The sequence below is a fragment of the Saccostrea echinata genome, unplaced genomic scaffold, assembly GCF_033153115.1.
Source record: "Saccostrea echinata isolate AGI-Se365-2 ecotype Australia unplaced genomic scaffold, CSIRO_AGI_Sech_v1 ptg000054l, whole genome shotgun sequence".
Lineage (NCBI taxonomy): Eukaryota > Metazoa > Mollusca > Bivalvia > Ostreida > Ostreidae > Saccostrea > Saccostrea echinata.
This window is the reverse complement of record NW_026889803.1, coordinates 64,787,051-64,813,739: the sequence shown is the minus strand read 5'-3', so window position 1 is coordinate 64,813,739 and position 26,689 is coordinate 64,787,051. Positions and strand designations below refer to the sequence as shown.

Sequence of the window (26,689 nt, the reverse complement as noted above, 5' to 3'; positions counted from 1 at the left end):
ATCCACAATGGATAAACGACGCGTCCCAATACAAAAGAGTCGGGTTTTGATGGTTACTATGCTCATCCTGGGAAAAGATATCCTTATCCACCAATCCTATTTATGACAAATGGGCTATTCTTGTTACAAAAATTAACTTGCATGGTAAGAAATTTAAGACTCGGAAAAATCTTTTAATTTCTGTGAACAGAATTACGCTACGGAGCATGTCACGTGAACGCCTGGATCACGTAATTCGCACATGGGCAGAACGATGGCAGATGTGCATTCAATTCGGAGAGGACCACTTTAAAAAATAATACAAATCGAAATCTGATTTTATTTCTTTTATGGTAGTAATTCAATTACTTCGCGAACATTTTGATTACACCTCGTATTTCTTGTTCATTAACATATCATCCCAAAATTTTACATTACAGATATCAATTTAAGAAAAGTTCAGCTTTGAAATCTCAAAAAAGTTCCAAACAAAGTTTCATAGTTAATTAAAGTATCAAAGTATTTACTATAGTTAATAATAGTAAACTATAGTTAAGTATAGTTTACTATAGTGAATTTTTGTTAGGAGTGCCCTTTGATTGTGATAGAAATACTTGCAATATGCTCCCCTTCCTTGATCATTATATAGATACATGTATAAACTACATCCTCATGCACATATGCATTATAGAACTCCTTGTAAGTAGGGTTTTTAATGTAAGAAAAAAGATTTTTGTTTACTTTTATCCTATATTTTTAAACCTCGTATCACACAGCAAGATCGCTTAATTTGTGTATATAGGAAAGACATGGCCAGATTTTTTTTCTATAGGCTAGCAAATTTAAAGAGTGGGTTACATCCTCGTTACCCACTCCCTCAAAACTGGCAATCAGAAGTTAGAAGGTTATTCCCTATTCCCTATTGACTATTCGAATGGCGAACCGGATGCTGCTACCGGTTCCCTATTCAAATTACCGTAAGTGTCCTAATAATTTTTTTTTTTCAAAAAACTTGAATAACTCATTATAATACATGTTAAAGAAGCAAATCAAAGACATCACTTAAAAAGGAAGAATGAGGACCCCAAACCAATGTAGCTAGCCTGACCAAAATGATGACAATGGACAGGAAAGGTAAACCTAGAACCAGGAGCTGGTTAACACCCTGGATCCCATATTTAGACCTTCATCTTTTTACAGGGGAGGGGTCTGGGAGGGACCCCTTGACTGTCAAAAGGAATTGAGTTTACAAGAGCGGTAACCCATTTAGCTAGCCCGGTCGAAATTGGAAAAATCCCGTATAATACAGTTATAAGAGTCCATAGTTCTAGGGGCTGGCTAACACCCTGGATCCCATATTTTGACCTTCATCTTTTTACAGGGGAGGGGTCTGGGAGGGACCCCTTGACTGTCAAAAGGAATTGAGTTTACAAGAGCGGTAACCCATTTAGCTAGCCCGGTCGAAATTGGAAAAATCCCGTATAATACAGTTATAAGAGTCCATAGTTCTAGGGGCTGGCTAACACCCTGGATCCCATATTTTGACCTTCATCTTTTTACAGGGGAGGGGTCTGGGAGGGACCCCTTGACTGTCAAAAGGAATTGAGTTTACAAGAGCGGTAACCCATTTAGCTAGCCCGGTCGAAATTGAAAAAATCCCTTATAATACAGTTATAAGAGTCCATAGTTCTAGGGGCTGGCTAACACCCTGGATCCCATATTTTGACCTTCATCTTTTTACAGGGGAGGGGTCTGGGAGGGACCCCTTGACTGTCAAAAGGAATTGAGTTTACAAGAGCGGTAACCCATTTAGCTAGCCCGGTCGAAATTGGAAAAATCCCTTATAATACAGTTATAAGAGTCCATAGTTCTAGGGGCTGGCTAACACCCTGGATCCCATATTTTGACCTTCATCTTTTTACAGGGGAGGGGTCTGGGAGGGACCCCTTGACTGTCAAAAGGAATTGAGTTTACAAGAGCGGTAACCCATTTAGCTAGCCCGGTCGAAATTGGAAAAATCCCGTATAATACAGTTATAAGAGTCCATAGTTCTAGGGGCCTCTGGTTTAAAACAAGAAAACAAATTCAATTGTTTGAAGGTTGATACATGATACTCAGGTGACTTATAAGGTCCATGGGCCTCTTGCTTCAGGAATGTGTTATATAACAGGTGGGGGTGGGCGCTTAGTTTCCGTATTAATATAAAACGTTAGGTGTCCTCTTGTCACTGGATTGATGAACCACATAAGATAACCTCTTATTTCCATTTGATATGCAACATTAATTAGGTGACCTTTCCTGTCGGTAAATGTAATGTTTTAAAGATATAAGAAAAGTACACGATAAAGGATCGTGAATGTTATCCAGAATTTAACATAGAGCTATGTACTCCTATAACAGTATTATACGCGTTCTTCCTAATTTTAGCCGGGCAAGCTATATAGGTTCCCGGTAATTTAAACTCAGTTCTTTTTGACAGTCAAGGGGTCCCGCTCAGATCTCTCGACTGTAAAAAGATGAAGGTCTAAATATTGGATCCAGAATGCCAGCCCCTAGAACTATGGACTCTTATAACTGTATTATAAGGGATTTTTCCAATTTCGACCGGGCTAGCTAAATGGGTTACCGCTCTTGTAAACTCAATTCCTTTTGACAGTCAAGGGGTCCCTCCCAGACCCCTCCCCTGTAAAAAGATGAAGGTCAAAATATGGGATCCAGGGTGTTAGCCAGCCCCTAGAACTATGGACTCTTATAACTGTATTATACGGGATTTTTCCAATTTCGACCGGGCTAGCTAAATGGGTTACCGCTCTTGTAAACTCAATTCCTTTTGACAGTCAAGGGGTCCCTCCCAGACCCCTCCCCTGTAAAAAGATGAAGGTCAAAATATGGGATCCAGGGTATTAGCCAGCCCCTAGAACTATGGACTCTTATAACTGTATTATACGGGATTTTTCCAATTTCGACCGGGCTAGCTAAATGGGTTACCGCTCTTGTAAACTCAATTCCTTTTGACAGTCAAGGGGTCCCTCCCAGACCCCTCCCCTGTAAAACAATGAAGGTCAAAATATGGGATCTAGGGTGTTAGCCAGCCCCTAGAACTATGGACTCTTATAACTGTATTATACGGGATTTTTCCAATTTCGACCGGGCTAGCTAAATGGGTTACCGCTCTTGTAAACTCAATTCCTTTTGACAGTCAAGGGGTCCCTCCCAGACCCCTCCCCTGTAAAAAGATGAAGGTCAAAATATGGGATCCAGGGTGTTAGCCAGCCCCTAGAACTATGGACTCTTATAACTGTATTATACGGGATTTTTCCAATTTCGACCGGGCTAGCTAAATGGGTTACCGCTCTTGTAAACTCAATTCCTTTTGACAGTCAAGGGGTCCCTCCCAGACCCCTCCCCTGTAAAACGATGAAGGTCTAAATATGGGATCCAGGGTGTTAACCAGCTCCTGGTTCAAGGTTTACCTTTTCTGTCCATTGTCATCATTTTGGTCAGGCTAGCTACATTGGTTTGGGGTCCTCATTCTTCCTTTTTAAGTGATGTCTTTGATTTGCTTCTTTAACATGTATTATAATGAGTTATTCAAGTTTTTTGAAAAAAAAATTATTAGGACACTTACGGTAATTTGAATAGGGAACCGGTAGCAGCATCCGGTTCGCCATTCGAATAGTCAATAGGGAATAGGGAATAACCTTCTAACTTCTGATTGCCCTCAAAACTTACCACTATAGATACGCTGACAAGAATCACGTACTTGATTCGAACACAATATGTGTAACAATATTTTTTGGCACAGTTCTATGTAGTCTTAATTGCAAACGCAACTTCAATTGTGCTAATATTGCCAATCATACTTAGGGAAAAAATAATATGTAAATTAGGCAGAGAAGCTTTTTCATAATGCTACATTTGGGTTTTTCTATTGGTTAAAATTATTACATGTAACTAGAAAGGGGAAATACGTATTACTGTGTATAAACTTGTGTCAATTCTTAGTATACCAAAGAATATGGAACGTTGTTAGTGAAATTTTAAAATTTAATGTATCATGGAAACTTATAGTAGTAGGATTCTATAATGAAGTCAACGAAAAAACAATTTTATTTACCAATCTTATATCATTTGTAGCCCTTAGAATCTATAAATACAAAATGCTGTGTACATGTAGACTGGAAGAAATAGCTGAAACGCCAAAAGCAATTCTTTGTCATGTTAAAAAAATCCTTAAACACGTTTTATTATGCTCTTAAAAGATCAAAATACAAGGACTGGAAAATAAATTTATTTAAAAAGGTCGAGGGAAGTCTGTGATATAAATCATCCAACTTTTATACATATGAATATATATATGTATATAACATAAAAAAACTAGATAATTAACTTAATCTCATTATTATGTATGTAATGTATTGCTTTTCGTTTTCAATATATTTTTTTTCTTTATTGTAATTCAATGTTAAAACATGAATATGTATAAACTATAAGAAATGTTGTATTAATAGCCACTATTAAGAGGGTCCAGTCCTCTGATAGAGCTGCCATATGAGTCAATATGAACTGTAGTGGGACGACATGGACTCATTATGGCAGCGTGGCATAATTATGTTACATCTTATCAATTTAATTTGCAAGCTGTACAAAAATCAGTATATTGAATTATGTAATATCTAAAGTATAAATTTACATAATATAAATTATAATATACATTGTATCTTGATTATATAGGTATATGCATCCTGCGAGATGCAATAGCTATTGTATCTCTTGGAGCTTAGTCGGGGCCCCATCCCCAATAACTGCCTTCTTTTCAAATATAAGGATATCTTCTTTGTAATAGATTAGGTCTGGAAAATAAAGTTTATTTAAAAAAATCTCAGTATACCAAACGTCTCTTTTATTAATTAATCATTTTTTTAATATAAAAAGCCTCATTTATAGCCTTTGTTGACACTAGCAAACGACAAAAGACATTGGTAAAGATTTTGAGCTAACCATTTTTTGTGTCTCTGAGATCGAATATCAGAGGAATTTTGATTTAGTCCTGTCTGTTATTTTTACACAAATTTAATCTTCCTTATATTTTTATTAGACTTTTTTTTTTTACCAGAAAATCAAAGATATATATGAGATCTAATTTTCCTAACAAATGTACTTTTTTTCAAGCAAATTTATTTGGGTAGGGTTCGAACACATTAATCTTTCTTGTAACTTCTGAAGAAAAAAAAACGCTTGAGACTTTTTTTTCATTCTTTTTTTTTTTTACATTATTTACCCAGAGTAAAATTTAAAGAGGATCATTACAATTATACACAGAAACCATGCATTTTTATTCATATATAAGTTTCTCTATCTGACACCAGCTAAGTAAATAGTTTTGTTTTTTTTTTAAATGACGACTCTCGAAATCTTTTTTTTTTTTAATATAAAATTTGATAAAACAAATCCAAGAACACATGTATATTTGCTCGTATAGTCATCGAACAGCATAATAGCCTATAGTTATTTGATTTTCTTTAATGAGATAAAACATCTTGTATTATTGATGTACATGTAAGGTATAGTGTAACCTTTTGTTACTTAAACTTTAAAGCTTTTAGGCTGCGTGATTTTACTTCTACGTATTTGCCAAACAGGAATATTTATACCAAAACCAGTTTTTTTTTTTGTATAAAAAAAAAAGAGACAGGGGGTCATTATTCTACGGGGTCATTTTTCTACAACCCACACGGAGAAAAATGACCCCCAGGCCATAATTTCTACGAAAAAGGGGGTCATTTTTCTACGTAGAATATTGACCAGGGGGCTAAATTTCTACGTAGAAAAATGACCCCCGGTCAATATTCTACGGGGGTCACTTTTCGTCGTTACACCGGTGTGACCGGTCGGCAGGGTATGCTCACTCCTCCATGGCACCTGATCCCACCTCTGATGTTTTTGGAGGTCCGTGTTTGCTCTGCTCCCGATTTGTATTGTTTTAATGGACTTTGAGCTTAAATACTGTTCGTTATCTCCATATTTCAGATATTTCGGACTAGAAGACCGCGAGGCGCAGTGGTTAGAGCGTTTGCTCTAGAGTCGCGGAGTAAGGAGTTGATTACATTCGAATCCCACTGCGGGACGTGGAGACCGGTCCTTCGGATGAGACCGTGTCCCGTGTTGCAGAAAGTGCTGGCACGGAAAAGATCTCTCACTGATCAATGGCCCTGAGTGCCGAATATGAATTTGCAGCCCTCCAATGGCATACGTGGTGGCGTCTCCATATGAGTAAAAAATTCTCGAGTGGGGTAAACTTATAATTTAGAAAATCAAACTATAGAGTCTCGCCGAAGTTTGAAATCGGTAATAACCTTCAACCCCTCTAGTCAGCAATGAAACCTATTCTCTTTAGAGAAAAGGACAGGCTTCCGCTATGCGAAAGTCTGGCCACTTCTCTAAAGAGAATACGGTCAAACATGTCATCGAGCGGTCCGACATCGTACTATTTTAGGGATCGTTCAACAAAACAATGGAAATATTCGACTTTTTTTAGTAGATAGATATACATGTAACACAGGAAAATCTAAAAAAAAAAAAAAAAAATGTAATATTTAAATATCTTTGAAATGATTCACCCTATATACATGATATAGAGAGTTAAATACAAATGAATCAAAATTAGTTGGTGATAAGAATTCCTTTTGCTGTCTGTGAAACACAATCAAATTTTTTTCTTTCATTTTAATAATTCAAGAAATAAAATAAAACAGACAAATGACTTGAGAGCTTGCTTTATACAAGCATATTCAAAGAATTGCGGTCCCCGATTTTAATGTCTTCGTGGTTGGGATGCAAACTTCTAGGTCAAAGTCATGAAGTCAAAAATGATATACATGTACCTTTCTTAAAGCATAGGGGCTTGTTTTCCGGACTGTTAAATGTAAAATAAATTAATAAAATTTTGAATCTACTTTAAATTCACTGAAAAAGTTGTTACAATAAAGATTCTGTCACTTTCACACACACACACACACACAAAAAATGTTTTAAAAAAAAAGTACCACACCTATATACATAAACTCTAGTATTATAAGAACTTTTTAAGTGTATTTAAAGTAGATTCAAAATTTGATTAATTTATTTTACATTTAACAATCTGGAAGACACACCCCTATGTCTTAAAGAAGTTGTCATAGGTAATATACATGTAAAATATGAAAATGTCCCCTCGCTTTCGCAAAAGTGGGGACAAAAAATTAATGGTCCATACTAGGATCGAACCTTAAATTACACATGTACTGATTCCTATCAGTCTTGTAACTGTGACTAGCAAATTTGTAGAAAGACATGTTTAACAAGATGTGTTTGTGAAACACTGATGCCCCCGTATGGCAGCTTATTACTTTACTTACTTACTGCCCGTGACGCCTTTGGCGTATAGGGCAGCAACGAGGGTTCTCCATCCTTGTCTATCACTGGCTAGCTTTTGGAGTGTGCCCCAGCTTCTCTTTTGTTCTTTAAGTTCGGCTTCCACTGTCCGCCACCAAGTGACTTTGGGCCTTCCTCTCTTCCGTTTTCCTTCTGGTGTCCAGAAGAGAGCTGTCTTTATGATGCTGTCCGAGTCCCTCCTGAGTACATGGCCAAGCCAGTTCCAGCATCTTCTGATGATGATTGTGGCCATGTCCTCTTGCTGGCACCTGTTGAGAAGGTCTTGATTTGAGATGGTATTGGGCCAAAATATTCTTAAGATCCTTCTCAGGGACTTTGTATGAAATGTTGACAGCTTGTTCAGGTCGCTTTTGTATAGTTTCAGCTTTGTTCTTGTAACGGTTGTGTACTGACTTGATCTCCAAACAGTATGTAGGTTGTTAAAAGCTGCTCTTGCCTTGGATAGTCTCTCTTTGATGTCGGTCTCTGCTCCACCATCTGTTGTTACTTTGCTACCCAAGTATGTAAAGGTGTTGGTGCATGGAAGGATGTGATTTTCCACTTTGACCGCTTGTGGGTTGTTTACATTAGGGTCATGACCTCTGTTTTTTTGGTGTTTATCTTCAGTCCAATGCTTCCTGCATATTTGTGTAGCCTGCTGGTTTTGTCTTGAATGTGCTGGTGGGAGTGGGAGAATAAGGCTATATCATCAGCAAACTGTCACAAGGAATACACATGTGTAATCCTTGTGACAAGACCTTCCTTTGGATACCAACAACTTTGACCTTGACCTTGATGTTTTACTTACTTTTAAAAAACTTTAACCTTCGCCATAACTTTTGAACAGTTGCAGCTAGGGCTTTCAAATTTAACATTTTTTATCTTTTGGCCTGGATTTTGACTTGCATTTGAAAAACTTTAACCTTTGCCATAAGCTGTGGGGGCATCAGTGTTTCACAAACACATCTTGTTTTTTCTGTGAACTACTTACTTTAAATGCTTAACATGTATTTATTAACAAAAGGAATTGAAACCACAAGAAAATCTCAATATTACCTTTATTTTTCATAAATTAGATTAGGGACATTACTCTACCAGGTAAATAACTGATCTATATACATGTATGTCCCTGATATGATGAATCATCACAGATTGATAAATTCATAGCATTAAAATAAATTTCATGCTGTAACAAAACACTTTTTTCATCCATGTTTAAAACATATAATGAAAGACTAAACAAAATTTTCTGTAACAACATAATATACATATAGCATGATCTTTTCAAATGTCAAATGTCAAATTACAAATGATGACCTCTCTACCATTAGGGTAAAATTTCACTCTATCAGCTGTTTATTGCATCAAATAATTCTTCTGATGTTAGAAAATAGTGTACATGTACCATGTATCAAAAGGAGAAAAAGATGAAAAGAAATTCAATGATATTCCATCACGGAGATGGAAATACCAACCATTCAATCACATTATATAAGAATCGTATTGAAAGCACTGTTGTGCACACTGAAGTGTACACTAGGTAATACAAGATAGACTATTTGTCTTTGATGTCATTATCCTCCCACCCACACTAGATCCACCACCTACGATCAGTCCCATTCTCCCTCATCCCTCTCTTCCCCCTCCTCCTCTCCCTGGTTCTCCATGGGGGGATTCACTGGTCGTATGTCGGCCAGTAGGTCCCTCATAGCTTCCATTAGTACATTGACTCCCTGTCTGAGGTTGGTCCCCTCCTCTCCCCCCTCTGCCCCTTCATTCACTGGGGGTGGTTCCTGCAATGTAAAAATGAAAGTGGACCCTTATTTTATGCAGTCTTTTTTTTAACAATGCTTTAGCCTTCAGTAATGGATGAACCATGTATGAATAGATTTTCGTCTCTTTTTTATGACTTCTGGGGGATAAACATCATCTAGATATGGCACTTTTGGGGTCAATACTTACATTTGGATTAAAGTTTGGCAAAAGGGATCTCAGAAACAAAGCCAAAGTATTTCCTTCTTGTGGTCTCCTTTGCCTGAAAAATATATGTAGAAGTCTGTATTAGGCCTGCCAGTGCTGTAGCAAAATTCACAGTCAAAAACACCTGTAGAACAAATCAGTTTTGACATAATTAAGAAAATGTACATGCACTTTTATTTACCATAGAGGATAACTATTAAAGGAATGCAGGGTGTAATAATTAAGTTTATTCAGTACTTTGAACAGGACTCAGAGATTTGTCAATAGATTCGAGCAAATCTCACTTTAAAGCCCTAAACAATGATACTTAAATACTGATATATGATTCTTGAACTTTAGACAACACTGGCTTTTTTTTTTTACCTGTCTGGTCGCTGGTAAGCTGACACCGAGTCCAGAGGAGGGAGTGGGTCATAACTCAGTACTGTGGTGTTGGCCACATCCTACAAGAGAAAGAACTCAGTGTATCAAGGTTCAGAAGCATTAAACCTTCTCTTTACTGTTGTATGATTCTGTTCTTTAATTGTTATTAAAAAATTTTGCGAAGTACATGTAAATGTCAATACCTACATTGATCAAGGAAACAGACCTTTTTATTGAAAAGGGTGTAAAAATTGGAGAAAATCCTAACTGAAGGAAGAGTGTAATTGATCAGTGAAAATGGCCTTAGTGGAGCAAGGACTGTATTTGATCAGTGAGAATAGTCTTACCTGAAGGAGGGATGTAATTGATCAGTGAGAATGGCCATATCTTAGAGAGGGCTGTAATTGATCAGTGAGAATGGCCTTACCTGGAGGGCTGTAATTGATCAGTGAAAATGACCTTACCTGAGAGAGGGCTGTAATTGGTCAGTGAGAATGGCCTTACCTGGAGGGCTGTAATTGATCAGTGAAAATGACCTTACCTGAGAGAGGGCTGGAATTGGTCAGTGAGAATGGCCTTACCTGAGGGAGGTATGTAACTGATCAGTGAGAAAGGCCTTACCTTAGGGAGGGCTATAATTAATCACCGAAAACGGCTTTACCTGCGGGAGGGCTGTAATTGCATCCTTGATTTCAGAGATGAGGATGTGCCTAAGAATGTTCCTTGGTGTTCCCTGGTATCTCACTTGCGTTCTACAAACATAACATCAAATGATGATTACATAAAATTTCATTAAGATACTTGTTTATTAAAAAAAATTGTTTTCAAAATACATGACTTTCACTATATTGAGCAATTTCTAGATTAGACAAGTTTTATGGTATAGTTGACAGGAACTGTATATTGCTGTATAATGATCAGGTAGAGTATCTACACTTATTTTTTAGTACTGGTACATGGTAAAACAAAATATTTAAACTATATATATATAGATTAGGGTAAGTTTTATTCAAATCCTAGCCCTGAAGAACCATCCCTAAATGTAAGTTGAAGGTTCACATTATTAGTTACACAGTGACCTGATAAATACACCTAGAAAAGGTGCTTTACTCAAGCAAGGAGCTTAAAAAGGAATATGTCACATGATACAAATTCATCCAATTTAATTTCATTGAATTTCCATGCAGCCAGAAAGAAGTCTAATTTCACAAGACAAGGTGGTTAAGATTTACTACAGCATTAAAACAGACATGTACTTTTTGCTACATTCCTCCACCAGAGGATCTTTCTCCTCGACTCTTCTGAAGACTTCCCTGACATTCCTTTCCAGCCACTGTACAACCTCTGGCTGCTTCCAACAGGCATGGCACCGACCAATGTATAAACCGACCAACTGCTTCAGAGCAGCAGTCTGACTGTAAAAGGTATAAATAAACTCACTCATTATAGCAACTCATCTTTATACGTGTGCATAATATACACTGTAGCATACGTATCATGCTTAATTGAACTTCTCTGCTAAAGAACAAGGTTCTCTTAGGGCCTTTTTTGGCCCTGCGAATTTCTGAAAAAGTAAAACTGATTAGTTTAAAGGTGCATAGACACAGAATTGAAGTTTATATTTTCTCAAATTTTCTTTATAATATCACAACTTATATGTTGCTATAGCATTTCACATGAAAATTAAATTAAAATCTTATTTAATCTGGAAATTATTGAAACTACAAATTTCGGGAGGCGTTTGATTAACACATCCTTGCACTTTCACAATTTTTAACTTTATCCTTAATACTTAAGCAATTTTGCTGTGTATTAATGAATATTACATCTATAATCCAGAAAATTCAGAGTAAAAATGTGCGAAAGCAAAACCCACTCACTTAAGCATTGTCAGCCCGTGCTCAGTGTTGTGTAGTTGTGTACAGAGAATAACAAATTGAATACACCCATGAAACGTAAACTGTTTTTGTAAACAGGGCACAAGCTCTGTTGTTGTTAATGTTTAGGTTTCACCGGGTGTGTCCAATTGTTAAACTCTGCACACACCACTGAGCACGGACTGACAATACTGGTGAGAGGATTTTGCTTTCTACATTTCTACTCTGAAATTTCTGCATTACAGTTTTAATATTTTTCATTAATAAACAACAAAATTGCTACTTTTCTAAAGTAATAAGGATAAAGTTAAAATTTGTGAAAGTGCAAGGATGTGTCTATCAAACGCGTCCAGAAATTCAAAGTTTCAATAACTTCCAGATAAAATAAGATTTTTATCAAATTTTCGTATGAAATGCTATAGCAACATATAAGTCATGAAATTATACAGAAAATTTGAGTAAATATTAACTTCAAATCTGTGTCCAAGCACCTTTAAGTGGACAATGCATTAATATACCATTTAGACCATTGGTGATTGTGTATCTATCAATAATGATGTTATTTTCTGGCTAGTGAATGCATTATGATGTCATGAATGGCGTCATTTTCATCATATCCTGAAAAAATCTACAAAAACAGCCAATCTTTTAAGCTATTTTTCGATATTTCATATAGAGCACAACCTCTGATCTAAAATATGCAATTATAAAATGATAGAACTGTTTCTGAGGATTACAAAACATGATTTATTTTTTAGATCAAGGTGTGCACTCATTATTTTTCTTCTCTGAAAGTACCCAAATATACCTGTTTTCCATAAAATTCAAGAACATTGCAATTTCACAAGGCCTGTTTTCCAATACCTTAACTTTCAGGAGAAAATTTTTAATAGGAAATGAAAGCACTAAGTCTCTACTTTATCTTGATGTTTGAAATAAAACATAGAATGTTAGTCAATGAATTGGTATATCTACAGGGCCATTTTAAGCGTAAAGTGAACCTAGCTCTTTGTGTTTCATTCTATACACAGGAAAAGGCAATGTACATGTATGTAAGAATTAAGTAAAAACTTATGCTAAAGCCCAAAGATATATTATCTAGGTCACAGTTTCATATATTTCTATAGTACAGTAATATACATGTAAATTTATTTGTCCAAAGATTATGCATATCAAATCTGACCTCAGATTTATTCATCATATCTTACTTTCTCAATTCACACTTTCAAAAAGTTATGTTATAAGTACAGTAAAACACATTCATAATTGCTTCAATATATCAATACTTCATTAATAAATCCTCCTTTACAACTTGATAACACAAGATGACTTTATAAGAGTATTTAATGTAAACATGTTGAACCATGCTATAACTGTGTTTTACTGTGGTATATCCCTCATCTGCTAATCATATGATATACACATAAATGAAACCTGTAAAAAATGATACCTGTACTGGGTTTTGTCCCCAAAGAAAGCATGACTACAGACAGTACTGTCCGGGTTAACACTACACTTGTCCAGCAGGGGCATCAACAAACCAGGGAACATTATCAGAGCTTGTTGTAACTTTAAAATAAAACTCCATTTCATAATACTCATACATGTATCTTTCATTGGTTTAACAAAGATCTAAGAAAAGGGAATTAACTTTTCTCAGACAAAACATCAATAACAAGAAAAATTGACGTTACATTTTTATAGTTGTTCTATATGTTTGATGTCTCACCTTTTCATCAGCCTCCATTGTATCTGTGGAGTTTTGAGATTCTTCCTGAAGAAACATGGCAAGTGGCACAGAGAAGGCAAAGTTTGGTAGCTGAGACAAATTTCTATGATCCTGGAAAAAACAACTGCAAATGTTTCAAGACATATTATTCAAAAGAAACATCATACTGACTAATCTCTGTCTATTCTGGTGAAGTGGAACTATAAAATTGGGATTACAAGATCCACAATGCAGAATTACACACATTATCACAAAAGACCATATCAATTTTTGTTAATTAACAGATCTAAATTCAAAAGAGAACAAGAACATAATAATAATTGTAAATATTTGATTTGAATTAATAGACATTAGCATATTAATATGCATAAGAAAATTCAAAAGTTATACTACACATGTTTTGCAATCTAATAAAAAATTAGATTCTTTTACGCTCCTGTATTTTGTTATGTCGCTGTCCTTACTCGACATAACAAAATACAAGAGCGTATAGAATCTAATTTTAATTAGATTGCAAAACGTGCAGTATAATTAACAAACAAATATGTCATTTTATGTACCGGTAGGTAAACATTGGAGATCAGAAGTTTGCCCTTTGTAAATGCTTTGGTTTCAAATGCAAGAGGAAAAGAGTAAGCTCTTTGTTGATGTGTCATATATCACTAATACATTAAAGTCAGGGGACAATTCTGACCTAATTTTGAAAACAGTTCTCATTTTTGATACCATAATTTCATGAGTAATGGACATCTTGGGGTTTCTTTTTTTTGGTTTTTTTTTTTTTTTTGAACAGCCTTGCCATTTTCAAGAACATACATGTAAAAAAATTAACTGTATGTTGTAAAATTAACCTTTAAAAATTCCAGATATTTTGGGTTACAAACCACTTGACAAAAATAAGAGAAATCCATTAGATTTGTTAGATCTGTACCTCCCATTCCTGGTAGAGTCGGATTAGAAAGGCATACTCTGCAGCCCTCAGTGCATAAAAGTCAATCATAAGCAAAATACACATAGGATCATTATCAGGATCAAGGCTGAAATAAAATACAAATATAGTACTTCATGGTGGGAAAAAAACTCGGACCAATGAAAAATAATTTACACAAGAAAATTTGACTATGCTGTACCTCAGAAGTAGTTTACAGAATTCCAGGGCTGTCCTATAACAACCTCTCTGTCCAACATTCACAAGGTGCTTAAAAAGGGCCAGGTAAAATGGTCTGCAAGATGAAAATAAATACTCCGTGCATCATGCAGGTAAAAACATCAATATATGTGTTACTGTAAATATTCAAGTCAAACTCCTAATATGGATTCAGGATATGATTTTGTGTCTGCTTTGTGGGTCAGATACCAGATGAAGACATCAAATGTGAAAATCACCTGTTTTCTGCCTGTTTGAAGTCCAGTCGACTGTTGCCTGTTGTTAAACTGAACAATGAATGGAAAGACATCTCAAAGGAAAACAAAGCTCTCTCTACAAACAAAAAAAAAACATACTGATTTACTAAAACCAGAAATGTACATGTATATTTTAACAAAGATAGTTTTTCCAAGAGCAAAGAACAAAAAAAAAGATACAGTATAAAACAGTGGTTTCCAAAAAAGTAACGCTTAACTTGTATCAAACACAGCACATACCGGGTACATGTATTTAGAAGTACCACTTCATAAGTATAAAATGCAGGTTTCTCATATTGCTACAGTAAAATACAGTTACAGCAAACATGCTTGTGAAGAATTCATGCTTACATGATGTAATTTTCATCACTCGAAGTAACAAATCAAATTATTTGTCTCTAGCACTTTGCTATAAGTGTGTTTTACTGATTTTGGAATAAATATAAAGCATATCTAAAACATAATGTCAGCTTTAAGTATGTTAATTGTATTGTTATTGTATCTTTTTTTTTAATTTTGTGACAAATCAGAAGGAAATTCAAGCCTCAGCATCCCTACAATAACAGATTCATCATTTCCTAAGGGCACACTTTCTCTAAAAATCATGTGAAATTCAATTCAATTCCTTCTAAATTACATGTACTTGAAACAAGCTAACAGAACTGTAAACGTGACCAAAGCATCGTCTTCTTTGTTGTAGGAAGTCATTCATTAAAGTTCAATTACAATATAACAAGCACATAGCCAGTGGCACTGTTTAATGAACTTGTTTTTTTTAAATACATTTATAATCATTCCAAATGAGCCAAATTTATGGGTAATTTTTATACATTATTTGTAAGTTTATAGCACAGGTAAGCTTCACCTATTAAATCTGCAGCTGTCTGCATGTCTTCATTCATGCGGAACACCTCACTCATCTGGATCAGAGAATCCACATGATATGGATGTGATCTGACAATGTCCTGTCATAAAAGTAATTGTCATACATTGAAACAAACATCAAATTTAATGTAAAGATCATATAAAAAAACACCGTTTGAGAAAACTTCAAATGTTCCAAAAAGATGATCTATGATTACCATAATATTCTGAGGATTCAGGGATTCCACGGCATCATAGAACTGGAATTGCACTTGCTGATACTGATGGTTGTGTTCATATACAAAGTAATTCACATTCCCCTGTGTCTCTTTTAGTGACATTGTCAACCCTTTGACATTGAAAGAAAAAAAGAAAATGTATGTGAGGAATTTATTATCTCGTCATTTTGTGACAAGCATGAATATAATGCTCGCTTTTATTCTTATATTTCTTAAAAACATATAAAATCTCTTGATTAACAGTCCACTTGCCAATTCATGTTCTTGCCATTTGATGCTTACCAGTCATTTGTGATATTAAATGCTTGAGTAAAATAGGAAACAACTAGCTGACAAATATCACTAATAGGGTGAGTGTAGTTTCATTTCTGTTATACTTTATGAATTCTACACCTCTCAAATGTTGTTTTACATGCTGCTAATGACCTTACAATTCTCTGTAAGCTCTTATTGCCTGCATTCACTGCATCTTGTAAGGTCATTATATTTTTCCAAACAATATTTTGCAAAGTCTCCATGAGTCTGGATCAAGATTCTGCATTTCTCACATATACCAGACAAAATTGGAAATACATGAACCATGTAATTTTACATCCACTGAATATTATTTCCTTTATTCCTTAGAAAAACCATTGTCTTTAATCAGTCCATAAACAACACTAAGCAAGCCACCTGCATAGATTTCTTATGCAACGGCTGTTACATCAATTATGCATACAATGACATACACATCTATAATACAATATTTAACATATTTAATTTACGTTGAATGTTTTTTTTTAAAAAAGATATAAATATAAACAATAAAATGTCTATGTTTGTTAGTACGGGAATTAACGTCGCAGCTATTGCAGAAAAAATCACATATGTATTTTTTCTACAACATTAATTCCCGTACTAACAACCAAAGAAACCATTTTATTGTTTAAATAAGTGACGAAAATATGACTTCATATGCAAAGTCATGTTTAGTGAGGATGTAAACAAAGGTTTTGTTGCATGGAAATTGCATCCTTGTTTGTAATTTTTTTCAAGTAAGTTGTTCTTATGCTTAAGCCACATGTTGCAATAATGCACACAAAGAAGATTGGGAGTTTTAGAATTTTTTCACACAGTCCCATCAAAGTTTCTTTCAGCAAATGTGTGGATTTCAACCTAAATTTCTTCTGTTCGTACATGTTGTCCATAGAGATTGTGCTGCTACTAGTATCAGTTATGAATAAAAGAAAAACAACCACCTTTTGTCAGTACAGTAAAACTCGTTTAGTACGAACACGGATGTAGTGAATTCACGGATATAACGAAGTTTTCCGGGGTCCCTGGCAAAATTCTTAACAATTCTTTGTAAAATTTTACGGTTATAACCAACTCTGATATAACGAATTTACGGATATAGGGAACTGATTTAGAGTCCCGCAGAGGTTTAAATTAATGAAATTTGCTTCTTTTATAATGAATTTTTATAGATCTTAAAATTTGATAAATTGAATTGACTTTATTTTCAGTAAGTATTTGTATATAAAATTCAATTCATAAAAAAACCATAGTTATCCAAGGTATGTTTTGTAATAATTGCTTCCCTAACATATTCGGTAGTTATACTTGAAGGAAAACATGTATATTACGAATTCGCTATGTATAGTTATACGAATTTGTTATACGGATATAACGAATTACGGATATAGCAAATTAAATTCACAGGTCCCCAGGACTTCGCTATAACCGAGTTTTACTGTAATAAGGATTAGCATTATCATCTGTTCTGGATAATAAAATAATAGAATTTTGTTTGTTCTGAAATCTAGAGAATAAAGGTGTGTAAATAATGAAATAGCAGAAAGTTAGTACCTGTTTTTCCTATGTGAGGCCAGGTATCTTTAGGTGTGGCTAACCAACTTGCCCGTCGACGCATTGGCATATTTCTCTGTCTTCTCCTTCTAGATCAGAAAGGAATACGATTATATTTTTCAAAATTCAACTTAAGTGTTTGAAATGGTAGATTTTCTATGTAAATAAGGAAAAGCTTTTAAGATGTTCCTGGGCTAACAAAAGGCCAGTTATGTCGTTGCTCTGAAATATTAAAAGCTTTGGACATTTGACATATATAAGCTTACGATGTTTCAGCTTGGATGACTCGAGATCCAAATATCCTCTTTAGCTCATTATCTGGATTCAAATTTCTGCAATCAATTGAGAAAATCAATATTCATATCTCTTCGGTATGAAAGATTTGTTTATTATGGCTTTTATTATGACTTTTCATATAATCTGATCTTATTGACATGAGGCACTAATTATGAAATAAATGCTGACTTGTGTTCCACTGTGAGAAGAGCCTTGTTGGAGTCATTGACATTGTCTGCTTTTGTAATAGATTCTGCTCCAAGACCAGAGTTTTCCAGAATGCGATTGACCTCTTTGATACTGGCTTCAATTTCGTCATCCTATTCACAAAACACAAATCCTAAATTATCACCAGTATTTCAACAAAAATTTCTTTCCTTTTTTTAAAGTCATACACCATGTACTATAAGAATGTCATTCATGAGAGAAGTGCACTGGAAAATATTATAGTTGTAGATAACTAAAATCTTCATATGCTTTGTATATATTATAAATAAATAATATAATATTATCTGATAAGATGAATGTAAACATGAAAAACTTCAAACATTTGTTCATCCGAATGGTTCATGTTATTTAAGAAAACATTGCAATAATTTTCCTGAAAATGTCATCATAATACAGTGTAGCTATAATTTCACCTCATTGTCAATATCTTTTTCAGCCGATTTCTTTTTCTTCTTCTTTTTCTTCTTCTTCTTCCTGTTTACACCTGTTTCAGATTTGAACACCTGTTCTTGAGGTGTATTTTCCTCAACATTTTCTTCATTATCATCTTCTTCCTCCTCTTCTCCTAACTGAGGTAATAAAAAACATTGAACATCATATTAAACTCTTAGTATGATTAAGAGCTTTGTAGGTGTACCTTCTTGTTGAGAAATGTACATTAATAGCAGCTAGTGCGCCAATTTCTCTTGTCTAGATTCACTTTCACTTGTTTTATTGTGCCTTGACTTTTATAAATTAAATTCTCATGTATAAACACAACATAGCAAAAGTAAATATATGGAGTCTTTTAAAATATTTTTCATAAGCCTTGTACTTGGAATTATTTTTTCATCTGTATTTTATAGAATTAAATACAATTTATTATACCTCTACTGTTATTACTCTGTATAAAATCAATACCATAGAACTGTCTATTTCCCTGGGAAGGCACTACTTCCCCCATCTGAGGACTGACTCCCTGTAAAATCAGAGCTACTCCCTGGGACTACTCCCTCATTAATATTCATTAATGTTTTTATTAACTAAATAAAATGCTCCATGGGTGGAGCGTTCAAGGATTCATGAGTCTGTGATGTAATATTATTAGCAATGTAACTATGACATCAAAACATTTTGACATGCAATGTCAAAATCATTCTGGAAATAACAGCTAAATGACGAGCAGGATAATTCCCTAAAATATCAGTAAAATTGCTTCTTTTTTTTTTTTAAAAACTATGTTATTATTTTCCTCAATATAAAATGTATTTGTGTTTATTTGAATGCCTCTATATTGTGTAAAAAGTGTCTGAGTATCTGGTTTAATATTAAATCTCCTTTGGATTGTTTCGGTATAATAAAACAGTTATGAAATGGGTACATGTATAATATGATACTAAGGATAGCCAATGAAAGCTCAGAACTTATTTCAAATGGGTCCTTTGTTGCATGGATGTTAGCGCAAGTGGATAATTTCTGTGGGAGAAAATCAGAGTACCTGGAGAAAAACTATGTGATAGAGTGGACGACCACCTTAAAGGGATCAAACTCGGACCACAGCAGTGAGAAGTGCGTTATCTGGACTCCGAGTTCTCAAATTACGTGTTGTTGATAGGTGTAAAGACAGTAAACACCCAAGCCCTGAACCCTGAACCAGGGATATATAGGTCCCTGCCTGAACACAGAAAAAAAATCATGTACCAAGAGAAACGGGTTCTGTGGCTTTCGATTCTTCTTGGTAGATCTTCTTTTTTCACTGTCTACATCTTCTTCCTCGTCATCGGTACTTTTACCATTTTCTAGTACGTCCAAGTCCTGATTCCCATGTAATTTTCTCAACGCTCTACTTGACATATTGCACTTGAGGAAATTCAGTCCAAAACCGGATGTTGCCTGGTGGTGAAATCGAAAATAGAAATTGTGTGTAGCGAGCCCGACTGTTTTTATTCGTGATTAACATGTGGGGAAGAACTTCAAAAAGGTTAGGACTACTGATATTCCAGTCGTCTCAAGTGATTCAACGACATGGCTCAACTTCCAAGTATCTACAAAAACTCTTAGACGGAAGCAAGAAAAAGTTAGCGAAATTCTATGCACATTTTGCGCTTCCTTAGGGAGAATAAGAATTTGTTCACGTTTTCATCATTAATATAAATCATGAAATCAATAAAAAAAAAAATAATGTTTTGAAGTAATATATGCAATTTTATATATAAGTGCATGTAATTTTTTATAACGAATATAAATGTATTATTTTTTTTTATTTTTAATAGGCGAAAGAGGCCATTTAAACTCACAGGGGTAAGTTCTTTGTAAAAAATATTAAAATAGGATTCATCAGAGACATAGCTATCACTTATGTCTCTGGATTCATTCAATTTTTTTTTTCAGCTCACATCAAGTGAAGTTTTTGGAGCAGGTCATTTTTCTATCTATGTACAAGCCTTACCTGAGCCATACTTGCACGAATAATACATATGTCAAATACAGTAAAACACGCTTATAAATAGCGAAGTGCCAGGGACGTGCAATTTTGATTCATTATAAACGTAATTTGTTATATCCGTTAAGATAACAATACATTTTAAACCACAAGGATTAAAAATCACTTTGCTGTAAGTGTCAATTCATTCTACATCAATCTCAAGGTCAAAGGTCGAGGCCAGGGTCAACTCAATGGTAATACAGTAACACACGGTTTTTGCTATAATCGTGTTTTACTGTATTACCATTGAGTTGACCCTGGCCTTGACCTTTGACCTTGAGATTAGTGTAGAATTTTTTTTCCTGTTGAAGATGAACTCATATGATCAACTCATCTAATTTAAACGTAGATAAAAGCAGGATTTGATGATGTGGTTGCCTGTACCACCATTGGAGTTTATCCTGTAACCTTGACCACATCATTGGTAGTTAAACAAATATACATGTTGTGGATGATCTATTCTGGTATTCTCTTTAATGATAGACCTAAATAAGGCCAACTTTAAAATGTTTGCTTGTCCTCTCCTATCTCAAGATTAAAAAATTGGGTCAGTAGGTAGCCGTAAAATTTTTTCTAGAAAATTTCAACATACATTTGACAAGATGAGAAAATTCAGGAATAAAAAAATATCGTTTCCTGGAGGTTAAAAAAGTTTCGAGTTGGGAAATTTTTACCCAGTCAGTGGGGAGAGGGCAAACAAACAATATTTTAAAGATGGCCTAAAATATAAGAAAGAGATGTTTTCAATAGAGTTGTAACTGACTCTGAAATGAGTTGGAGCAATGTTACTTGACCTTTGTAATTAAGAAGTGGTAGCCTTTGATATGATGTGAGGGCTGTATATATATAAGCAGAATTTTTAGCGAGGATACAAGTTGAAATTGGCATTATTAGCAAGGGTTTTGAGATCACTAAAATTGAATATTGCTAACAATTTATACCCTATCGGCTGTAACAGCTATCTTTCTTGACATTATAAAATCGCTAAAATTACTTCTTGTTAAAAATGCATACCAATTGTTTTGGGATAAATCGCTAAATTTGTGTCTCGCTAAAAATTCCACTTCTACAGTATTTTTATGAAAGATTTTTTAAATTACCTCAAAAAGAAATTTGAGCATGTACTCTACTTGATTAGTATGTATGTGCAGTATTTTTTTTCCTAAATTATCAAATAAAAACATTGTATTGAAAATGAAAAAGGTGAAGATAATGCACAGTGATTACTCTGAAAAAAAAAACCTACAAACAATAAAAATTTGTGAACGTGGCATAAAACAAGGGAACCCCAGAAATTCCAGAGTTGGATTAGGTGCCTAGGAGGAGTAAGTGTCCCATGTCAAATGGTCAAAACATTGGTACATTTATAGATATTTTTAGTTTCATCATATCCTCTGAATTATTCCTAGAATAACATTACAACAGCTAAGAAGTATGTGTCTGAGGGAAGCAAACATCGCTCTTTCCGAGTGAGTCAGGTCGTACACGGGACTGTGGTGGACATTATAGACAGTGGTGATCTAGACCCAGAAATTCCAACCCTCGGCGTCAGTATTTCTGATGTATGTATGTTTGACTTCATTATACATATATTACAGTATCATTAGTAAATACAAATTTAAATATCTTTGGATTGTTTTAATCTTTAAACTACCAATGCTTAGTTTCCACTAGGGCTAATACCTATATTTTCACCAAGAAAATATTGGCCAATTGACAGAATACTGTAAATCAATTAATATTTGCAATATCTTTTCTTCGTGATTCTTCAGATTAGAATCCATCTGCTACTACTAATTTTCGCGACTGAGGCAACATTCTACATAAATACATAGGTGAATAATTGGTTCACAACAATAAATATTCGCAAGTTAAAAAAGGTCGCGAAACTTGCGGATATTTCTTGCTCACAAATAAAAGTTAGTTTACAGTATGACCACACTGAGTATCACAAAATGAATCCGAGCAGGACTGAAAGGTGAGAGTTACATTACTTGGGTGTTTTGCAGGTTGTTTGGAGTCCTGAGATGAGTTCAATGAACATCTACTGGCAGACAAAATCTGATGACGTCGAAAAGAGAGAGGTGGTCAGAAATCTTCTCAACTCGAAGGCAAAGAAAATGCGGTAAATCAAAAATTCAATTTTTTGACATCATTTACTCTAAATCAATGTACATGTATATGAATCCAGAAAGAAAGAACAAACAAACTAAACTCTGCAAAAATAATGGAGAAAATTTGAGTCAAGGCCAGTGATTCTATATCATGCTATCTCACCTTGGACACACTTTCCTATCTTGTGCAAAGGAAATTCTTAGCGGTCCACTTTACCATTTAAAACAAGAAGGGAGGAGGGTCTAAAGTCATATTTAATTTTTTTTGGGGGGGGGGGGTAATTACATTGAAATGTGGAAATGAATGGAGTGTGATTCTTAACCAACACAACAGTTATCCTGTTCTAATAATCATTTTGGATTTTTTTTTTTAGATCTTTACTAATAGGAAGAAAAATCTCTGGACATATTCCCAATATTCAGTTTGTGTGGGACAAATCACAATTAAAAACCTCCTATCTGGAATATATTGATAAGATGCTATCAATAGCAGACTATGGTCCAGATTATGAACCCCAGAAATATCCTCAGGCTACTGCTTACCATGGTGTACCAATTCTGCAGGCCTCTCCCAAAATACTGGAGAAGCTACGGGAAATTTCGGAGGAAAGAGATCCTGGACAAATGAAAGAATATGTAGAAAAATCATTTCGTGATGACATTTATGGTTTAGATCACACCCTATTAATGGAGTCAATTCAGGATTCTAAACAAAAGCTTCAGGCAGGTCTGAGGAAGAGGGAGAAAAAATCTATGAAAGAGAGCAAAGAAAGAATTTATAGTGGAGAATTACAGCAACAGGAGAAAGACAGGCGAGGAGAATTACAGCAACAGGAGAAAGACAGACGAGACATCTTCACTGCGTCAGCAACTGGGCTTCCTCAGAGAGTGAATGAAATGCAGAGAAATTTGTCTGATGACGTTAAGGACAAAAATGTTGATAGGTATGAGGAACCAGATTTTCTTGAAGATGAGTGGTCAGATGATGATGATGAAGATTTTGATGATGAGGATGATGAACTTAGTATCACAAGGGCCAAAAGTACTAAATGTGAAAAGGAACAAAATAGAAACCATCATGATGAAAGGATTAATTCTGAACTATTAAATAATGATGAAAAAGATAATCTACAGATGTATACAGAACAAAGCAAAAGTCCAAAACTCAATAGGCTTGGTATTCCAAAAAAATTAGGGTCATCAGCAATGCACAGTCCTCTAAGAGTGAGAGACATGCAAAGGTTTATAACAGATGAAAGTGTTGATGATAATGGAGATGAAATAGATCTGTTAGAAGATGAATGGTCAGATGATGAAAACCAGGAAATTATTAAAGAAAGAGATACAAAGAGATGAAACAATGTACAGTGCATGTTTTTCATTAAAAGTACTGCACAGTGCTATTTAGAATCTTGTATTCTTTAATCTGCAGTGCATGTTTGTGGACTTGGTAGGCCTAGAAAAATAAGTTTTGTGTTTCTGGTTCCCCAACTGACCCTAAATTATATGAGCCGACCCTAAAAATTTTCCTGTCATAGTATACTTTGCAGAAGTAAACAATTCCTGTTTCACTATTAATACGTATCACTCATTATTAATAATCAGAATTGATTTGAGAAAAATGGCATTGTGCTTGCCAATTGTAACTGCCCTTTTGAACAAGAGGTCCATGGGCCACAACGCTCACCTGAGTCAATATGGCCCTGCTGTTCTTAGTCAGCAGATTTCTTCTCCTATATATTCATATGTAAAGCGTTGATCAACTGTTCTAGGCATACCCTACCCCCAGGTGCCATGTTTTGAATGAAATTGAATCTCAACTTTCTCAGGATGCTTCTCTAGTCATATAACTAATCATGGCTTTGCTATTCTTGAAAATAGAATTTTAAAGATGTCTGCCACACTAATCGGGGGGGGGGGGGGGGGGGGGGGGGGGGGGTCATGATTTGAACAAATTTGAATCTACACTACCTGAGGATGCTTCCATATCAATATGACTAATCTTGGCTTTGTTGTTCTTGAGAAGAAGATTTTAAAAGATTTTTCCAATATATTCCTAAGTAAAACTCTGATCCCCCATTGTGGCCCCACCCTACCCTCAGGGGTCATGATTTGAACAAATTTGAATCTACACAACCTGAGGATGACTCCATATCAATATGACTAATTGTGGCTTTGTTGTTCTTGAGAAGAAGATTTTTACCTATATATATTCTTATGTAAAACTTTGATCACCCTTTGTAGCCTCTTGAATCTACACTATTTAATGAAGGTTTCACATAAGTTTCAACTTTTTTGGTCCAATGGTTCTTGAGAAGATTTTAAAAGTTCACCAATCCTTAATTATCTCCCCTTGGAAGAGGGCGTGGCCCTTCATTTGATTAAACTTGAACCCCCTTTACCCATGGATGCTTTGTGGCAAGTTTGGTTGAAATTGGCCCAGTGGTTCTGGAGAAGTCTAAAATGTGAAAAGTTTACATAAAGATGGACAGACGGACTACAGACAAATTGTGATCAGAAAAGCTAGCTCACTTGAGCTTTCAGCTCAGGAGAGCTAAACAAGAGGCCCAGGGGCCACATATCTCACCTGAGCACTGTGGCTAGGAAAAAAGCAAAAATCAGTTTAGTATTCAAAATCTTTAATGCATAAGTGGTCTCGACCTACCCCTAAAAGGGAGTGGGGGGGGGGGGGGGGTTACAAATTGAACAAAATTTAATCTACACTAACTAAGAATGCTTACATAATTTTTTTGACTGTGACGTTTTTACCTACAAGTTTGAACTTTCATTGTGGCCCCACCCTACCCTACCACTGGGGGTCATGATTTGAACAAACTTGAATCTACACCACCTGAGGATACTTTCACATAATTATGACCAATCATAGCTTTGCTGTTCTTGAGAAGAAGATTTTTAAAGATTTTTCCAAAGATTCCTTTATAAAACTTTTGTCCATTGCAGCCCCACCCTACCCCTGGGGATCATGATTTGAACAAACTTAAATCTACACTACCTGAGGATAACTCCACATGAGTTTCATCTTTCCTGACCCAGTGCTTCATGAGAAGAAGATTTTTTAAAAAGTTTTCCTATATACTTCTATGTAAAACTTTGATCGTCCATTGTGGCTCCACCCTACCCCAGGGGGTCATGATTTCAACAAACTTGAATCTACACCACCTGAGGATACTTTCACATAAATTTGACCAATCATTGCTTTGCTGTTCTCAAGAAAAAGATTTTTCAAGATTTTTCCTATATATTCCTATGAAAAACTTTGATTGTCCATTGTGGCCCCACCCTAACCCGGGGGTCATAATTTGAACAAACTGAAATCTTCACCTCCTGCAGATGCTTCCATATAAATATGACCAACATGGTTTTGCTGTTCTTGAGAAGAAGATTTTTGAAGATTTTTCCTATATCCTACTTTGAACGTCCATTGTGGCCCCACCCTACCCCCAGGGGTCATGGTTTGAACAAACTTGAATCTATACCACTTTTGGAAAACTTTAATCTTGGCCATAACTTTTGAACCGTTGGTGCTAGGCCTTTCATACTTCACATATGTAATGCTTGTTGTAAGACCTTCCTTTGGATACCAACAACTTTGACCCTTTGACCTTGACTTGGAGTTTGACCTTCTTTTGAAAAACTTTAACCTTGGTCATAACTTTTGAACAATTGGTGCTAGACCTTTCATGCTTCACATATGTAATCCTTTTGACAAGACCTTCCTTTGGATACCAACAACTTTGACCCTTTGACCTTGACCTTGGAGTTTGACCTACTTTTAAAAAACTTAAACCTTGGTCATAACTTTTGAATGATTGGTGCTTCAGTTTTCCTATTTCACCTGTATATTTCTTGTGAGAAGGCCTTTCCTTAGGTCCATTAATTTTTACCATTTG

General features: G+C 35.1%; 2 protein-coding genes across 2 annotated transcripts; one reads left to right on the top strand and one right to left on the bottom strand.

The window, feature by feature from the left end:
• Nucleotides 1-8,432: 8,432 nt before the first annotated feature.
• LOC133205235 (ribosome quality control complex subunit TCF25-like) lies at nt 8,433-20,063 on the bottom strand. Its single transcript, XM_061341002.1, has 17 exons — nt 19,881-20,063; nt 18,614-18,769; nt 18,162-18,292; nt 17,963-18,028; nt 17,697-17,785; nt 15,828-15,958; nt 15,611-15,710; nt 14,728-14,821; nt 14,472-14,564; nt 14,273-14,378; nt 13,342-13,452; nt 13,063-13,181; nt 10,992-11,150; nt 10,397-10,487; nt 9,736-9,815; nt 9,355-9,427; nt 8,433-9,185 (listed from the first exon to the last, which is right to left on the bottom strand). The coding sequence occupies exons 1-17, from the start codon at nt 20,031-20,033 to the stop codon at nt 9,003-9,005; spliced, it is 1,935 nt and encodes a 644-aa protein (XP_061196986.1). The 5' UTR covers nt 20,034-20,063; the 3' UTR covers nt 8,433-9,002.
• A 74-nt stretch (nt 20,064-20,137) lies between these two features.
• On the top strand, nt 20,138-24,181 carry LOC133205435 (putative ribosome-binding factor A, mitochondrial). Its single transcript, XM_061341254.1, has 5 exons — nt 20,138-20,256; nt 20,453-20,480; nt 22,074-22,226; nt 22,674-22,789; nt 23,153-24,181. The coding sequence occupies exons 1-5, from the start codon at nt 20,138-20,140 to the stop codon at nt 24,132-24,134; spliced, it is 1,398 nt and encodes a 465-aa protein (XP_061197238.1). The 3' UTR covers nt 24,135-24,181.
• The last annotated feature ends 2,508 nt before the right edge of the window (nt 24,182-26,689 follow it).